Genomic DNA, 17,961 nt, shown 5'->3' with positions numbered 1-17,961 from the left:
TTACCTCAACCCCTCTACCTCACATGCCATAGATCTATATTTGTACATTCTACAGTGGACTTTCTACAGTGGACAATGAAGCAACAGTAAAGAGTAGCCTATTCCGAGTCACAGTCTAACTGCCAGGACAGTTACAAAAGGAAGTGTAATTCCAGTTCCCTCTCTCTCTCTCTCTCCATACAGGGCTGCTGTTAAGCCATCTCTCCACCACCGTCCTTCTTGCGGGCCAGTCTGACAGCCGCACAAAGGTCTCGAACCATGCCAGTCATCATCATTACAGGCCTGTTTGCAAACTCGGCAGCCCCTAATGGTTCCAAATTAGCGCTTTACTGCGGCCCCGCAATGGATTTCTCACGAGCCGGTCAGCGGCTCGGATTGATCGCTCCTCTTTAATTACCAGCTGGCTCGCTGAAATACTTCCTCTTTCCCCACTTCACTCTGGGAGAGTATAATGCAATCTCCCACATACAAACACACACACTGCTCAATAGTTTCTCAACTCCTCGGTTGGAGAGCAAAAAAACATCCTCTTGTCGTCTGAGATAGGGCGTGGAAGAGAGCGATTCTGTGAGTTTTCTTTAAAGGAGTAGATTAATCAAGAGAAGATTGGTTCTACAGTATGTGTTCTCCTCTTACTTGGCTCATACTGCTAGAATCCCTGTTTTTCCTCCCTGCTCTGGAGGAGGGATCTCAGGCATGTATTAACATTTGACCTCTAAATGTACCTTGCTCATTACTTTTTCTCAACCTTAATGATTATTTGGAGGGTTATGGTGTGCCTGTCTGTCACTACTTCACGGGCCATCACAGGTGTACCAGTTAATTTCACATATTTATGCTCCAAGCAACCTTTTTCAGGGAGTGAGACTACCAGGCGATGTGTGTTTTGATTGGGCACGCAGTGTGTCACAACTTACATTAGCCCAGCCCTCCTCCTCAGATAAGAGATTCCACTGAAGTTCATTAAAGGAGCACTGGAGTTTAATGGAATTGTATCGCCCCCTCCTGAGAGAGATAGCACTAGGGTTTGTTTCATGTTTTTGCCCAACCCAGAGCTCAGAGCCATGTTTTACCATTAAACTCAGAGCAGGCTGGGGAGAAGAAGGCAGGGCTGATTGATTGTGTTTTAGTGAGATAATTTACTTTTAGTGTATAATCAATGTTATGTATAAATGAGACTGAGGCATATGGATTTGTAATTAACCCAACCATGTGTGACAGTAAGTCTGTTATAGGCAGGGCTTGTCCGAATAAACATTGAGTATAAACCTACCCTGTGTCCTGGGAGACATTTCAATACCTCAGAACCTCTGGGATTAGCCTGGTCTGAGAAAACACCTTGATGGCGCCATTACTGGGAGAGAAGTAAAGCCAGTCTATTACCATTGGAGCTCTGCTGATGGCGGACAACCTGAGTCATTAACAGCCAAACCCAGGCTGAGGAACATTCTCCAAGCAGCCTGTAGTCCTATACACAGCCTTCCAGAAGCAGGAGAGTTGGTATCAAAGGCAATTTGGAGGTGAGTGAATGAGAGGGGTAACCTCAGAAGGAGCTGAGATGGGGGGGGGGGGTCTGGAAAAAGCAGCGTGCAAAGTGCTCTGCTTTTGCCGACGTGTCTGGAACAACAATGGGTCGGCTCGCCCGTCGGTTTCGGCGGAATGCTCGCGCCAGCCGCCTGTCACCCCAATGCGACGGCGCCGTGACAGCTTGCAGAGGTTGTGATAGATAGATCACAAAAGAGAAGGGAGAAAAAAAAAAAATCCATCGTAGGTGGAAGACAAGAGACATACGTGGCTCACTGTCCCAAATCACAGGCCTCTTCAAGTGCTGTCACCATACACCTGTTTGTAGGTCACAAGATCCTGCCGCACACAGACTGTCTCTAACTGCTCATACCAGCTGTGTTAGTTTGCCTTTCTTTTTTATTTTCTTACAGCTGCATGCATGAATGATGCCTATCCAAAGTATCATAGTGGACACTGTCCAAATGAGAAGACAGATGATCAGTGATAGAGAGATGAATGTGTGTGTGTGTGTGCATGCGTGTGTGTGCTGACCCACAGAGGGAGAGTGAAGGCAGGGATGAAGAGGTTTTCTGGAGACATGGGAGGAGTGGTGAGATACCAGAGCTGTCAGCAGCGTGCAGAGATGGCTCCGTCACAGAGCAGCGATGTGTAGCGCCAAAGTTGCTCTCCACAGATTGGGAGGGCACTGACATTGCAGTGTTTGTGTGTGTGTTTTTAGTGTGTGTTTATATGTGCTTGTGTGTGCATGTGTGTTCGTTTGTGTGTAGCTATGTGGCTGTCATTTTGCAGCCACATAGCTGCAAAATGACATATATCTTTCCATTAAATGTTATGGACATGCATTGTTCCTTATAGAGTGTCAATCAATCTCTCACCTTCTCCAGTTCTAAATTTGTTTAAGTCAATAATCGTTATTTTCTTATGATAATTTATTACTAAACATATTATATTGATTTGAAGAGATTTCAAAAACACAGCTGTGCGTGTGTGTAAAAGTACCCCTTCCTATTAAAACTCACTCAAACCCCAAAAAAATATCTTACCTGCAATCTGTTGGGTATTAACATACAGCTGTTCATAGAGTCAGTGATATTATAGATGTTCTCTTTGTCTCCGATCTCAGTAATGTACTTTAATGTAAATCAGGGTAGTGTTAGCAGGATAATGGAAATGGAAGAGCCATATTTCTAACAAAATGACTGCTGATCAGGGGTTCTTATCTGGCCCTACTTCAGCTGACATTCTTGGCTCGAGCCAAATTGACTTCTGTGAGAGATTTATTGGTTACATACAGAACACTAGCACACTTAAACTGCAAAATGAGGTGTTTCAACATTTTATTTCAAGAGAGAGAGAGAAAGGGAGAAAGAGAGAGCTGGGGAGTGCATAAAACCAGTTCCATTAATTAGTTGTAACGGTAAAAGTGGTGCCGATTGAAATACTGCTCCCGTCGTGACTGTTACTGCAAGCCAATCAACTTGCATTCTCCCCCTGTGATTCTTCAATAAGGCATTTACTTTGTGTCCTTTCCGTTTTCATACATTACATCTATTTTGAAATGCATGATTCCGTAAATCATAAGTGGGATTCAGTGGGTTGAACTACAGGAGACCTAGGGACAATTAATGCTTCTTGTTTATGTCTTGTTATAAAAACACAATGTTCCTCATGAAGTTGCCCTTCGGTTTAGTGTTGAGATTTCATTAGCGAGACAAAATTCAGTTTTACCTTCAACAACTACAGTTGAAGGGCACTTTTTCATTAAATGATTGAGTTTTTTCCCCCTTTCTCTATCACTGTTTTAAAGTTAAGTAAAAAAAAATAAATAAATACATGACATTGCAATGTAATAGAATAAACATATGACTGAAGATTTTCAAAGTTCACATTAGATGCACTTCAGTAGAGAGACTACTCAGTCAGATGTCATGCTAAGAAGACCCTGCTGTGCAGAGCAGCATTGTTTGGTCCAACACTATTGGAGAAATCTAGTGGATGACCTACACTCCCCAAGGTGTGTTAAAGTCAAGTAAGTCACTGGCTCCCTCCCCTGAATGGACAAGTCTATTTTTTGGAGGACAAAGGAATGAGGTGGAAGGTAAAAATAACAAAGGGTCACGTTGAACAGACAATCAATCATTTCACCACAGGACGAAAAACTAGACATAAGACTAGAGGTGAGCTCCATGCAGTAAAAAGAGGACACTGGGAAGCAAACGATCTGTGCACAGTTAGATATAACTATATTATCCCCTTCCAACGTCGTGCTGCAAGGCACACCATGACCCCTGGCACTGTGCAAGGCTAGACCAGCCAGAGAATAATAATCAACAAGTTTTCTTGGAAAATGTGATTTCTGCCTCTGAAAATCACAGATTATCAAAGGCAAGTCAGAACTCAACATAGCTGTTTGCCCGTCTTTATCTTTGGCTGCTCCAATGACAAATGTTTAGCCATTTGGAAGGATGTGTTTTGTCAGATCTCACATCTTGCACTCTTGCAATGAAAGTTAATAATCGGAGTGCCTCTGGATGCTCTCTAAAGTTACAAACAAGGGCAGAAGAGTGGCTGGGACACTTTGGCTCTAAGACCTGCTACTTACCGTTATTAATTCCATGCTAAGGAAACTTGATTTTCCCTTAGCAGTGTGAATCTAATTAATCATTATCTTGACAGCAAATGAAAAACTGAGGACAGATCTGGCCCTCGTATTTTCTTCTGAGTTAATCTGCAGCAAAGTAAATATTTCCTAATGGGCAATATCAAAACATACAATTCCCAGAGAATACTTATGAATGTATTAGGGCCTTATGGCATTACTTTACATCCCTTAAATATCGGTTTTCATCTTGGAGTGCATCAAATGTTGTAATCAGAGAGGGTTATGGCCTTGCATTAAAGAGAAAGACCTAGTGAGGATCAGGAAGGAACAACAAAGGAAAGATAAAACATAAGCGATTGATGAGGACTGAAGGTTCATTAGAAGACCTGTCGGCAGAAGAATGTCAATGAGCTCTCTAAATGTCACAGTAGAGACAACAGCAGACCTCATCACTCAATGTAGGCCTACTATGAAAACAGCAGCAATAACTCTTTCTCCATCGCTAAATGGTAAATGTTGCACATTTCTCTTACAAAATATTACCTGGTCTCACAGGTCTGTTTAAAGGTAGATACCTTATTCCAGAGAGCCCATGCCTCCCCCTTCATTCCTACCCCAGACCAAGGTGAACACATTGAGGCATAGGTTTGGATGCCTGCTACCTTGCTGAAGGGGATATAATTAGCCTCTGGACTACCCCCGGACCATAACCCCTAGATCACTCTCGACCTTCATGCCTAATTCACCAGACCTCAGCCCCCTTGGCCTCCAGGGCTCCATGGTTGCAGCCTGGATCCCATGGCTGCACTCAGATATGGGGTTCAAAGTTCAAAGACCATTTTTCCAAGGGGACATATTTTCTTGAAATATTTCTGAGGAGGGAAGTTGACGCCTGGTTGCTTTATTGACGACCCTTTCATTCCTCTATGGGGTTTCCCTGACACTGCATTTATTTGATAAGCTTAAGTTTTACTCCTAATGCTACTCAAACAAGATACTCCAAACTCACCCACAATTGTTTTGCTAATGTGAAAACAGGAGTAGGGACTGTAGATCCTTGGCTTAAAATGCCACCCAAAATTGGATTTTACGTTTTTGCCCCATTGAGGCATGCTGGGTATTTTGTGTTTGAACATCATTTAGGTGTAGGAGTTCAACAGTCTTGGAATTGCCTGTAGACTAGAATTTCAAGGCTTTCTGTAATAAATGAACAAAATGACACAGTACCAATCTTAAGGGAGAATATCGAGTGACAAAAAAGCACTCCAAATCTGTGTCTTTTATCTGTAAATAACAAAGTCATAAAGAAAACGGTTCCCTTTGATATAGAACACAGTAGAGCTGGGACAGATATTGCCTGATGAGAGAGCGATAAGGGGAATGTTTTTAGATTCATTTGACAGTCAGGTAGGAGAGAAGGGAGACTGTTCCACTCTGTGGACGGACCGTCACTGTCTTCCGAGTCGATAGACACACTCTGTCACCACTGGCGGGTAATTCACAGCTTAGAGTTTTTAGTGACACGGGGCTTGCATATATTTATTCCATTACCTTGCATGTGTGCCTGCCTGGGGGCCCTCCTTCGCAATATATTCAGAAGTCAGCCAGCTAGGCAGGGGATTAAACACATCTTTTGGCGGGGCTTATGAGAAAGAATGATAAGTGTTTCACCCTCAAATAGCCAAAGAGGAATAGAGACAAATGGCTCCCCTCGTTTATTGATGATTAATCACTTTAATGGGACTTGAACAGACAAGCCCTTTTCTCTAAGTAGCGATCTTTACTTTGTTAGAGAATGTGACTGCAGCTCAACAGGCCTGGGTTAGAAACGTACAGTATATATACAAAAGCTCACAGAGCGGGACCGCCGAGTGCTGAAGTGCGCAGCGCGTAAAGATTGTCTGTCCTTGGTTGCAACACTCACTACCGAGGTCCAAACTGCCTCTGGAAGCAACGTCAGCACAATAACTGTTAGTCGGGAGCTTCATGAAAAGGGTTTCCATTGCCAAGCAGCCACACACAAGCTTAAGATCACCATGCACAATGCCAAGCGTCGGCTGGAGTGGTGTAAAGCTTGCCGCCATTGGACTCTGGAGCAGTGGAAACGCGTTCTCTGGAGTGATGAATCACGCTTCACCATCTGGCAGTCCGATGGACGAATCTGGGTTTGGCGGATGCCAGGAGAACGCTACCTGCCCGAATGCACAGTGCCAACTGTAAAGTTTGGTGGATGAGGAATAATGGTCTGGAGCTGTTTTTCATGGTTCGGCTAGGCCCCTCAGTTCCCGTGGAGGGAAATCTTAACGCTACAACACACAATTACATTCTAGACAACTCTGTGCTTTGTGGCAACAGTTTGGGGAAGGCCCTTTCCTGTTTCAGCATGACAATACCCCCGTACAGAAAGCGAGGTTCTGTTACGGTTCGGCACTGTTGGTCCGGTTCCCGCTTGTTTCCCTTTTCCTTTTTCCCCTGTGTGTGTGTGTTGTCTGTGTCTGTCTCCCCCTGCTGTGCAGCCCAGTCAGAGGATCTAGGTCAGGGGGCGTGGCCATTCTCTCTCATGCTCCGTTACTTCCAGCTGCGGCTCATTGTCATCAATCAACCAGCAGTTATCTACCCGGGCTGGACACCTCTCCAGCGCCAGTTCGTTCCTACACTACCTGTGGTAACTTGGCCCCGTACAGCAATCTCAGTCTAGTTGTTACTATCTCAGCATTATAGTTGTTTCTGCCACGTTTTGTAACCTGTCTCTCCTTCGACCAGATCCCGTCTGTTCCTGCTGCCTGCCTACCTGCCATTCCCACGCCGCAACCTGCTCATCTGTTGTCTGATATCCTCGTCATCCAGCTCTCCGGACTACTGGCTCTCCCCCCCACTCAGCTCCTACCCCGGTCTGAAGCTATTCCACCCTGAACTGTTTCTCTCTGCCAATTCACGCTGAATAAACGACATCCTAATTCACCCTCTGTTGTCCGTGTGTCCGTCTCTGCACCTGAGTCCCCCACCAAGCCTAATAGAACGAACTGGCCAAACATGGACTCAGCAGAGATGCCACATGAAACAACGGGTGATGGCGTACAACGCGCCCTCCATTCACAGGGAATGTTATTGGGACAACACGACCAACTCATCCGGACTCTTGTGGATAACAACCAGCAGTTGTTGGATCAAGTATCTCATCTCACCTCTCAGGTAGCTAACCTGGTAACACTCACTACCCTTCCTCCCTCTGCTTCTCCTCCGCCTGTTCCTCCTACAGTGGCTCCAGGCTCGGCTTCCGCTCCTGCCCTTCGGGAACCCCCTACAACCTCACCCGAACCTTTCACCGGGGACCTGAACAAATGCCGTGGTTTCCTGCTTCAGTGCCGCTTGGTGTTCCAACAGAAGCCCCTGTCTTTCTCCACGGAATCCTCAAAGGTACATTACGCACTGGGGTTAATGAGGGGCAAAGCTTTGATTTGGGCAGAAGCGGCTTGTTCTACTCAGCAGATTGCCAGCCTGTCGTTTGACGATTTTTCCTCTCAATTGAAAGTTGTGTTTGATCACCCGGACCATGCCGGGACCGCCACAAAGAGACTATTGAAGCTACGACAGGGCACGGGTAGCGTGGCTGAATACGCCATTGATTTTTGGACCTTGGCAGCCGATTCCAAGTGGAATGACGAAGCTCTTCAGGGAGCGTTTGTTAACGGTCTAAGTGACACGATTAAGAATGAACTAGCTGTTCGTGATGAGCCTGCTAACCTTCATGTTCTCGTTTCCCTTGCTACACGAATAGACAACAGGCTACGGGAGAGGAGACAGGAGAGGGGCGGTCAGGTCCACACCGCAGGCGGGGCCCCCTCGCTTTCTGCAGCCCGAGCTACACCACCACTCGGACACCGCCCACACACCGCAGCGGATCCCTCCACGGAACTAGACGAGCCCATGCAGCTGGGCCGTGCTCGTCTGTCCCCTGCCGAAAAGGAACGGCGCATGCGGGCTGGTGAGTGCATGTACTGTGGGGACCGCACTCATTTCCTGGTTAACTGTCCGGTTCGCCCAAAAGACCAAGCTCGCAGGTAAAAGTGGGCATACTTGCGAGTGCCACACCTGACTCAATGCCCACAGCACCCCGTCTAGTTATCCCAGCTACAGTCCAGTTCAGGAATCTATCTCTCCCACTAGCTGCTCTCATCGACTCTGGTGCTGAGGATAGTTTCCTTGACGTTAACCTGGTCACTCAGGCTGAGATCCCTGTTAAGCCCCTGCCTAAGCCTATAACAGTAACCGCTATTGACGGCCATCAGTTTGCCAACATCACCCATCAAACTGTCCCCGTTTCTCTCATGCTGTCCGGCAATCACAAAGAAACCATCCAGTTTAAAGTAGTCTCCTCCTCGGCCTCCCCCCTTATCCTCGGTTTCCCTTGGCTTAGCATTCACAACCCCCCATATTGACTGGCAAAACCACAAAATACACAGTTGGAGCACTCACTGCCATTCTGTTTGCCTTGGGTCGGCTATTCCGCCCTCGGTAGGTTCCCCCTGCTTCCCCTGTCAAAACCCCAGACCTCTCTTCAGTCCCTGAGGAGTACCTGGACCTGGCCGAGGTATTCAGTAAGTCCAAGGCACTTTCATTACCACCTCATAGGCCATACGATTGCGCTATTGAGTTACTGCCTGGAGCCCCTTTGCCGTCCAGTCGGCTTTTCAATCTGTCCCGTCCTGAGAGAGAAGCTATGGAAACCTACATAGGCGACTCCCTAGCCTCTGGCATCATTCGTCCCTCATCTTCCGCTGTTGGTGCTGGGTTCTTTTTTTGTAGAGAAGAAGGACAAAACATTACGCCCCTGCATTGACTACAGAGGACTTAATAACATCACAGTCAGAAATACGTACCCCCTGCCTCTCATCAACTCAGCATTTGAACCCCTTCATGGTGCCACCGTGTTTACCAAACTCGACCTACGTAACGCTTACCACCTCGTTAGGATCAGGCCGGGAGACGAATGGAAGACTGGGTTCAATACCCCTCTCGGACACTTTGAATACCTAGTCATGCCATTCGGTCTCACTAACGCCCCAGCAGTGTTTCAGGCCATGGTTAACGATGTGTTGAGGGATTTTCTACACCGTTTTGTGTTTGTCTATTTGGATGACATTCTAATATTCTCTAAGTCACAGGATGAACACGTCTCCCACGTCCGTCTGGTTCTCCAACGCCTCATGGAAAATAAACTGTATGTGAAAGCAGAAAAATGTGAGTTCCACCGGCAGTCCGTCCCCTTTTTGGGCTTTATTATCGAGCGGGGACAAGTGTCACCAGACCCTGACAAGATCAGAGCGGTTGTGGAGTGGCCCACACCCACGTCTCGGAAGCAGCTACAACGCTTCCTGGGCTTCGCCAACTTCTACCGCCGCTTCATCAGGGGTTTCAGCCGAGTGGTTGCCCCCCTGACCAAGCTCACCTCCCCTAAGGTGCCATTCCTGTGGACGCCTGAGGCCGAGTCAGCTGTGAGTACATTGAAGGAACTGTTCACCACCTCACCTGTTCTTATTCATCCAGACACTAGTTTGCAGTTTATTGTGGAAGTGGACGCCTCTGATTCGGGGGTGGGGGCAGTCCTGTCACAACGTTCCCCACGGACCAGAAGCTCCATCCTGTGGCCTTTTTCTCCAGGAGATTGACCCCTGCTGAGAAGAACTACGACGTGGGTAACCGGGAGTTGCTTGCTGTCAAGTTGGCGTTGGAGGAGTGGAGGCACTGGCTAGACGGAGCAGAGCAACCCTTCATAGTCTGGACAGACCACAAGAACCTGGCTTACATCCAGTCATCCAAGAGGCTGAACTCCCGTCAGGCCAGATGGGCTCTGTTCTTCAGCAGGTTCAAGTTTATTTTAACATATCGTCCTGGCACACGTAATGTCAAGCCTGATGCTCTCTCTCGCCAGTTTACAGACAATGAAGACTTCAGCAATCCTGAACCTGTTCTGCCCGCTTCCTGTTTGGTGGCGGCTGTTCACTGGGAAATCGAGTCCCTCGTCCGATCGGCACAAGAGTTGGAACCTGGACCGGCCGATGGCCCCCCGACCTTCTCTATGTTCCCGCAGCCGTGCGGCCGCAAGTGCTCAACTGGATCCACACCTCACGATTCTCCTGCCACCCTGGTATGAACCGTACACTGTCGCTACTTAAGAGGCACTTTTGGTGGCCATCCGCCGAGGCTGACGTCCGGGAGTACGTGGCGGCCTGTTCCATCTGTGCCCAAAATAAGGCTTCCCACAGGGCTCCTTCGGGCCTGCTGCGGCCTCTCCCAGTCCCGAGTCGTCCTTGGTCTCACGTGGCCTTGGACTTCGTCACTGGACTTCCTATGTCTGAGGGTAATGACACCATACTCACCATCGTGGACAGATTCTCTAAATCTGCCCATTTTGTTGCATTACCAAAATTACCGTCTGCCAGTGAGACAGCCGACCTCTTTGTCCTACATGTATTCCGTCCCCATGGAATACCTGTGGACATAGTGTCCGATAGAGGTCCACAGTTCATTTCTCGGGTATGGAAGGAGTTTTGTTCGGCTCTGGGTGCCTCTGTCAGTCTCTCATCAGGTTTCCATCCCCAGTCCAATGGCCAGACTGAGAGGACCAATCAGGACCTGGAGGCTGCTCTACGCTGTGTGACATCCCAGAACCCGTCCACCTGGGCCAAACATCTCCCGTGGGTCGAATATGCCCACAATTCCCTCACCTCATCTGCCACCGGCCTCTCACCTTTTGAGGCGGCTTTGGGGTACCAACCGCCATTGTTCCCGTCTCAAGAAAAGGAGTTAGCCGTCCCGTCAGTTCAGGATAACCTTCGTCGCTGCCGCAAGGTGTGGGTGGACACCCGTGAGGCCCTTCTACGGACAGCAGAGCGTAACAAGAGGGTGGCGGACAGGCACAGGGTAGTCGCTCCCCAGTTCCAGCCTGGTCAGCGAGTCTGGCTCTCCTCCAGCAACATCCCCCTGCGCACTGACTCCCGTAAGCTGTCGCCCCGGTATTTGGGTCCTTTCGAGATCGACTCCATCATCAACCCTTCGGCTGTTCGGTTGAAGCTTCCCCAGGCCATGAGAGTCCATCCTACATTTCACGTGTCCCAGCTGAAGCTGGTCTCCTCCAGCCCTTTGTGTCCGCCTGTGGATCCCCCTCCGCCACCGCGTATTGTCGCGACCATCCAGCCTACACGGTGCGGAGACTGCTGGACGTCCGGAGGCGTGGTAGAGGGCTTCAGTACCTGGTGGACTGGGAGGGATACGGTCCCGAGGAGAGGTCCTGGATTCCCCGACGATTTATACTGGATCCGCAGCTGGTGGCTGACTTCCATAGGGACCACCCTGACAAGCCGGGTGGGTCGCCGGGTGGCGCCCGTTGAGGGGGGGGTACTGTTACGGTTCGGCACTGTTGGTCCGGTTCCCGCTTGTTTCCCTTTTCCTTTTTCCCCTGTGTGTGTGTGTCTGTGTCTGTCTCCCCCTGCTGTGCAGCCCAGTCAGAGGATCTAGGTCAGGGGGCGTGGCCATTCTCTCTCATGCTCCGTTACTTCCAGCTGCGGCTCATTGTCATCAATCAACCAGCAGTTATCTACCCGGGCTGGACACCTCTCCAGCGCCAGTTCGTTCCTACACTACCTGTGGTAACTTGGCCCCGTACAGCAATCTCAGTCTAGTTGTTACTATCTCAGCATTATAGTTGTTTCTGCCACGTTTTGTAACCTGTCTCTCCTTCGACCAGATCCCGTCTGTTCCTGCTGCCTGCCTACCTGCCATTCCCACGCCCGCAACCTGCTCATCTGTTGTCTGATATCCTCGTCATCCAGCTCTCCGGACTACTGGCTCTCCCCCCCACTCAGCTCCTACCCCGGTCTGAAGCTATTCCACCCTGAACTGTTTCTCTCTGCCAATTCACGCTGAATAAACGACATCCTAATTCACCCTCTGTTGTCCGTGTGTCCGTCTCTGCACCTGAGTCCCCCACCAAGCCTAATAGGTTCATACAGAAATGTTTTGTCGAGATCGGTGTGGAAGAACTTGACTGGCCTGCACAGAGCCCTGGCCTCAACCCCATCGAACACCTTTGGGATGAATTGGAACACCGACTGCGAGCCAGGCCTAATCGCCCAACATCATTGCCCGACCTCACTAATGCTCTTGTGGCTGAATGGAAGCAAGTTCAGTGTCCACATACTTTTGGTCATGTAGTGTATCAACTGTTGCAGTAGTGTACTGAGCAGGAAAAGGATGCTTTAGTTAAACTCAATGTTGATCAAGCCCCCAAGCAACACTACCATCAAGAGTCAATTAATCAAATCCAACTGAGAAAGACCACAAATAAACAGAGGGTATAGCAATGCATCCTAAATGATTAGTGTCTCATACCCTTCTCCTCTCCTTGAGGCCTTGATCAAACGACTTAGCTGCTGTGAACGGCGGGGTTGGAGGACGATAAACTTAACTTTGAATGGGTGGAGGGGAGGAAGGGGAAGCGGGGTATAGCTCCTTTGACTCTCAGTAAAGAACTTATAATTATTCATTCATATCCATTTGCAAGGGTGAGAGTAGTTGGGCCTCAATTTGTCTTCCCTCTCTCCTTTCTCTGGCTGCCTCCACCCCTACAGATCATTAGTTTAACTTTTCATTAGCGGAGATCAATAAGGCGTATCAGTCTCTCGTGGCGAGGATACTCTCGGACCTCCCACTCTCCCTCCTCCTCTCCCCTCAGTCCCTCTCCCTTGTTCTCTGGCTCTGTCATTGACTCCAGGTCCCCCCCATATTACCCATCATCCTCCACAGCAGAAGGCTATACGGAGTGGAGGGCAGAGAGAGAGGGAGATAGAGAAGAGTGAGCAGTGATTTTACTAATGCTGCTCAATAAGGCAGAACTGACAACGCTGAATGATAACCCAATAAAGTTTAATTAAGAACCAGCAGCCTCTCAGGCTTAATACTGAAGATGGCTGGGTGTGTAGCAGGAAATGAAAGTAAAAACATTAGGGACTGGCAAAGTTTAGAGATGCTGTACTGTTTCCATTTGCTGCAGCATTATCTTGATAGTTGCTGTATGCTTATAAAAAGCTGTGGCTTTTGTGACATGATCATTGATTCAGTGCACAGATTTAGTGGATTTTGAAAGTTTTGAGGGAAGGGAGGAGCACTACAGATATGACATTGTGGTTGGTTTGAGTTGGCTACTAAGTCACGGACTGCCTCCGTTGCCATTTTCTCTGTGAACATTCTTCAAAATGTGTCTATTGTATGCATGTATGTGTGGTGTGCATTTGTGTGTAAATGTAATCCTCACTTACCCAGCACAGTGAGTCGGGCAGGGCGGGACCTCATGGCTGCCTGGATTGCCTGGCACTCAAAGACAGCGTCATCCATCAGCTCCACACGTTGGATCCGGAGGTGGTGTTCCCCTGTACTGTGGTCCCCAATCACTGTGTAACGAGGATAGCCTGGAACACAATGCAACACATGCCCTGTCAGAACCTGGAGTCTTTCAACTTATATCAGCAACTTTCAATCCAACTGACATTTTATGAATTGTGCAACAATGCCTGAACACAGGCAATCACAAATGAGTGAAGGATCAGTGGTGCAATATAGATTGTTGACTGCTGTGTTACCGTAAATATTAGGTAATTTGCAGTGGCATGTATTCATGGATACTAAGGGAAGCTTCCCCCCAAAATGGACCAATAAAAAAAGAACACAAATGTAATAATTTATATTTCGTCGCTCTGTGTTTCATTATTTTTCTTCAATTCGCAAGAGGTTAAATGTATCTCACCGGAGAAAGCATCCGAGAGAGCGAAACAGCGCCCCTCTGTCTCTGTATGTGTAGGCCATCTATCTGATGCTCTCTAGTCAAAAAGAGTATGACATTGTTGCTGCCCGTAGCATTGAATGCAAGGGAAGCCAGCAAACATTTGGCCTCCCTTGATAAAGAAAAGTATAAAATAATAGCCAATCAGCTTTGAGCTAAACTGAGTGAGCTCAACTGTGAATGGTCCTGGTGCACCAAAAATACGTTTTGAGGGAAGCCAATTTGGATTTGGCTTCACTCCAATCACATCACATTGAGAGCCAAACGTCATTGACAGAAACAACTTGAATCGTTGCATCTCATTGTGTTGTCCTACGGTGGCTAGCTAACTAGCTAAAATTGGCCCTTTCCTAAATTAGCCATGGATGGAGACAGGGATTTGGACATGTGGTTTTACTTAATTCTCCGTACTGGCCAATGATTATAACGGCGATTCTGATCCAACAATAAATTCATACATTGTGGCCCTGGCCTGAGAGGATGGAAGTTCAATATGTAGCTAGATGTAGAAGGCTAATTCATGTTAACTAGCTAGCTCATCATTGCTCATGAATAGAAGTTAGGCTAGCGAGCAAGCATTTTAGCCAGGTAGCGTAGGAAAACAAAAAATAAAAGCATGTACTGTATTGCTCTATGACAGAGTCATAGACCGTTTCGTCAACATGAAAGAGAGGAGGATGGCATTGGCGTTTCTCTACAAGTAGGGTGAGTCAACATGTTTTTTCTACTTGCACGAACACGCATGCGCACGTGCACGCACGCACACACACACACACACACACACACACACACACACACACACACACACACACACACACACACACACACACACACACACACACACACACACACACACACACACACACACAGAAATCAGAACCATGAACATTCACATCATATTTAGCTTAAGTTGATTGGACTAAATTGTTTTTGCTATCTTTTAGTTGTCACTGTATTAGACTAAGCAGAGGTGATTTGATGATGTTGAAATGGTGCTGGAGTAGTGGACGCAGCTCCTGTTTTCTTTGCAACTTGCGGTAACTTACCGTGGTTCTAAACCAATAGTTGTTTAGTAGTACGAATATGTTGGAAACATTAACTTGCTTGACCATGCTATAGGTCATGTAACTGTTTGCTACAAGCAATATGCTTTGTGGACTTCACCAGACAGATGTTGCTCTCTGGTTTTGTGATGAAACAAAGTGTGGTTGAATTTATTCTGCCACTGTGTCTTCTCATTGTCTTGGCCTTAGGCCTATATATCACAGTGGCAAGGCATATGAACTAACAGGTTATAGAGCATACAACGCAATTATCACAACACATAGTTGTAATATGGCTTATTTTTTCTGTCTTGGTTTACCCAGTGATTTTACCCACGTACCGCTAATGCTCATTTGAGATGGGCTATTATTTTTCAAATGAGATGAGATTGGGTAGCAGGTCACTTTAATACAGTATACCTGTCTTAGAATTATTAGTGTCACCAATGTGAAACCAGATTTTCTTATTACAAGGGTAAAAAAACACTACATGTTGAAATAGACATTTTAACATTGGATGAAAACATTGGCATATGAGATTGATGAAAGGGGTTGAAGAGGTTTCTGTATTCTGGAGAGTGAGTATATTTTACTGCAATGGTGAAGAGGCATGGCTAGAGATTGAGATGTGTTTCAGCAGCACAGTGGTGTGAGATTTGGAATTTAATAATGCAGGAAGAGGTATGTCCAGGAGTCCTGACCATTTTACACCGCAGAGTAAAGTTGGATCCCACTGGGCACAGACATCAATTCATCATCTGTTCCACGTTGGTTCAATGTAATTTCATTGAAACGACGTGGAAACAATGTTGATTCAACCAGTGTGTGCCCAATGGGATAGCTCTAAAACACTTCACTTATTGAAATTTGCATTGAGAGTGTGTTGAGGAGTGCATTTCCCCATTGATAAAAAATAAGTCAGAAAGGGATATGTTTGATTGTGGATCTTTATGGAAAACTGCACAAGCTATCAATATGAATAACTTGAACAGCTCTCTAAAGGCTGACCTCTGTCTAATTATTGGAGAAATGTGTATTAAACAAGAATCTCTGCTTGTGAAATTCTCCAAAATGTTCAGTATTTCTTGGCAGTGATTGCTTTCTCCTCCTAAGGTTCTCCTGAAATTCACTGATGACAGAACCCGATAGAGTGGAGAGTTTAAGCATAACCAGGCCAACAGTTAAACATTTTATCCAATGATGCGGTTAGTCACACTGAACTTATAAATCAGATGGTATTCCACTCTCAATCTCTGCCAACCCCGCTGTTGGATCACTGCCAATAAATATCTGGATGAAAAATCGATTCCGTTGCATCCATCAATGAGTCATGTTCTCTTCAAAGATTTTCCAGTGACTTAGTATTAAACACTGGGGATTTAAAGAGGTATGTTTTAGCACATGCCACCCAAAATGAGTATAATAGATTAGGACTAATAGACTAGGAGATATCTTAGTCCGATGTAAAATTGAATTTGCTTAGATTTATTCTGACTATTTTGAGGAAGTGTATACTGACTATGGCATCTTAAAATGGACAAACAGTACTATTGCTGCATTTTTCAAGTGAAAGTATTTTAAGGGAGTATGCGAGCACACTCATTTGGTTAGTCGAGTTCGGCTAGGCGCCAGCCGAACTGAAGCATGCTCATGCAGGACGGAAGAGTATATAGCATAAACATAAAACATAGGAAAACATAAAAAGACCAGCATACAATAAGGTACCAAACAAACAGAGAGGAGTGGGTAGGCTATGTGAGCTCTGAGTGGTTCCTCTGTTTATAGGAAAGCCAGATCCTCAGATAGAGAGCGCTCTCGTCTGCCCACATACCGCTGGCAGTTATGGGTCTTATTATTCACATTGACACAAAAGCTTCCATACAGGGCCAGAAGAAGGTCAAAAAGGTTACACATCACTCTAATATAATATAGTGTTGATCAAACTGGGCATCACTCGCTTAATAACATTAATGACCATTGATCTTGAGTTCCATGCTGTTGTTGATTATGCAGCCAGTGAGTCAATGGCTTCGTTGAACTATTTATTAGCAATAAAGGACAGCTTGACAGACGTCTTTCTCTGAAGTTGAATGAGACTCCATTCCTGGAATATATGCTTTGAATGAAGATCCTTCCATGTTGTGTTCAATTACGAGAACCTGCACATTGCACTGGTGTGACCCTGTGTAAGCTCAGGAGAAATTAGATTTTATTTCTCCACAACAAGTAAATGGTATGACCTTGAAGTGACCCCATCCGCCATATATCCAGTGGAGGAGCTTACTGTACTAAATACACTACATGACCAAAAGTATGTGGACACCTGCTCGTCAAACATATAATTCTAAAATCATTAATATGGAGTTGGTCCCCTCTTGCTGCTATAACAGCCTCCACTCTTCTGGGAAGGCTTTCCACAAGATGTTGGAACATTGCTGTGGGAACTTGCTTCCATTCAGCCACAAGAGCATTAGTGAGGTCGGGCACTGATGTTTGGTGATTAAGTCTGGCTTGCAGTCGGCATTCCAATTAATCCCAAAGGTGCTCCATGGGGTTGAGGTCAGGGCTCTGTGCAGGCCAGTCAAGTTCTTCCACACCAATCTCGATAAACCATTTCTGTATGGCCCTTGCTTTGTGCACAGGGGGATTGTCATGCTGAAACAAGAAAGGGCCTTCCCCAAACTGTTGCCACAAAGTTGGAAGCACTGAATCGTCTAGAATGTCATTGTATGCTGTACCGTTAATATTTCTCTTCATTGGAACTAAGGGGCCTATCCCGAACCATGGAAACAGCCCCGGACCATTATTCCTCCTCCACCAAACTTTACAGTTGGCAATATGCATTGGGGCAGGTAGTGTAAACCCAGATTCATCTGTCAGACTGCCATATGGTGAAGCATGATTTATCACCCCAGAGAACACGTTTCCACTACACCAGAGTCCAATGGCTG

At 46.7% G+C, this 17,961-nt stretch overlaps 1 protein-coding gene across 1 annotated transcript in view; it reads right to left on the bottom strand.

Annotated features, from left to right (window-relative positions):
- LOC121558530 (kin of IRRE-like protein 3) overlaps positions 1-17,961 on the bottom strand; it is a 442,346-nt gene that overhangs the window by 250,529 nt on the left and 173,856 nt on the right. The window contains exon 3 of the mRNA XM_045211752.1: positions 13,447-13,596. Within this exon, the coding sequence (XP_045067687.1) occupies positions 13,447-13,596 (150 nt within the window). The remainder of the gene's footprint in view (positions 1-13,446; positions 13,597-17,961) is intronic.

This window comes from Coregonus clupeaformis, chromosome 5 (genome assembly GCF_020615455.1).
Source record: "Coregonus clupeaformis isolate EN_2021a chromosome 5, ASM2061545v1, whole genome shotgun sequence".
Taxonomy (NCBI): domain Eukaryota; kingdom Metazoa; phylum Chordata; class Actinopteri; order Salmoniformes; family Salmonidae; genus Coregonus; species Coregonus clupeaformis.
Note: the sequence above shows the minus strand (reverse complement) of the source record. Positions and strands in the feature narration are given on the sequence as shown.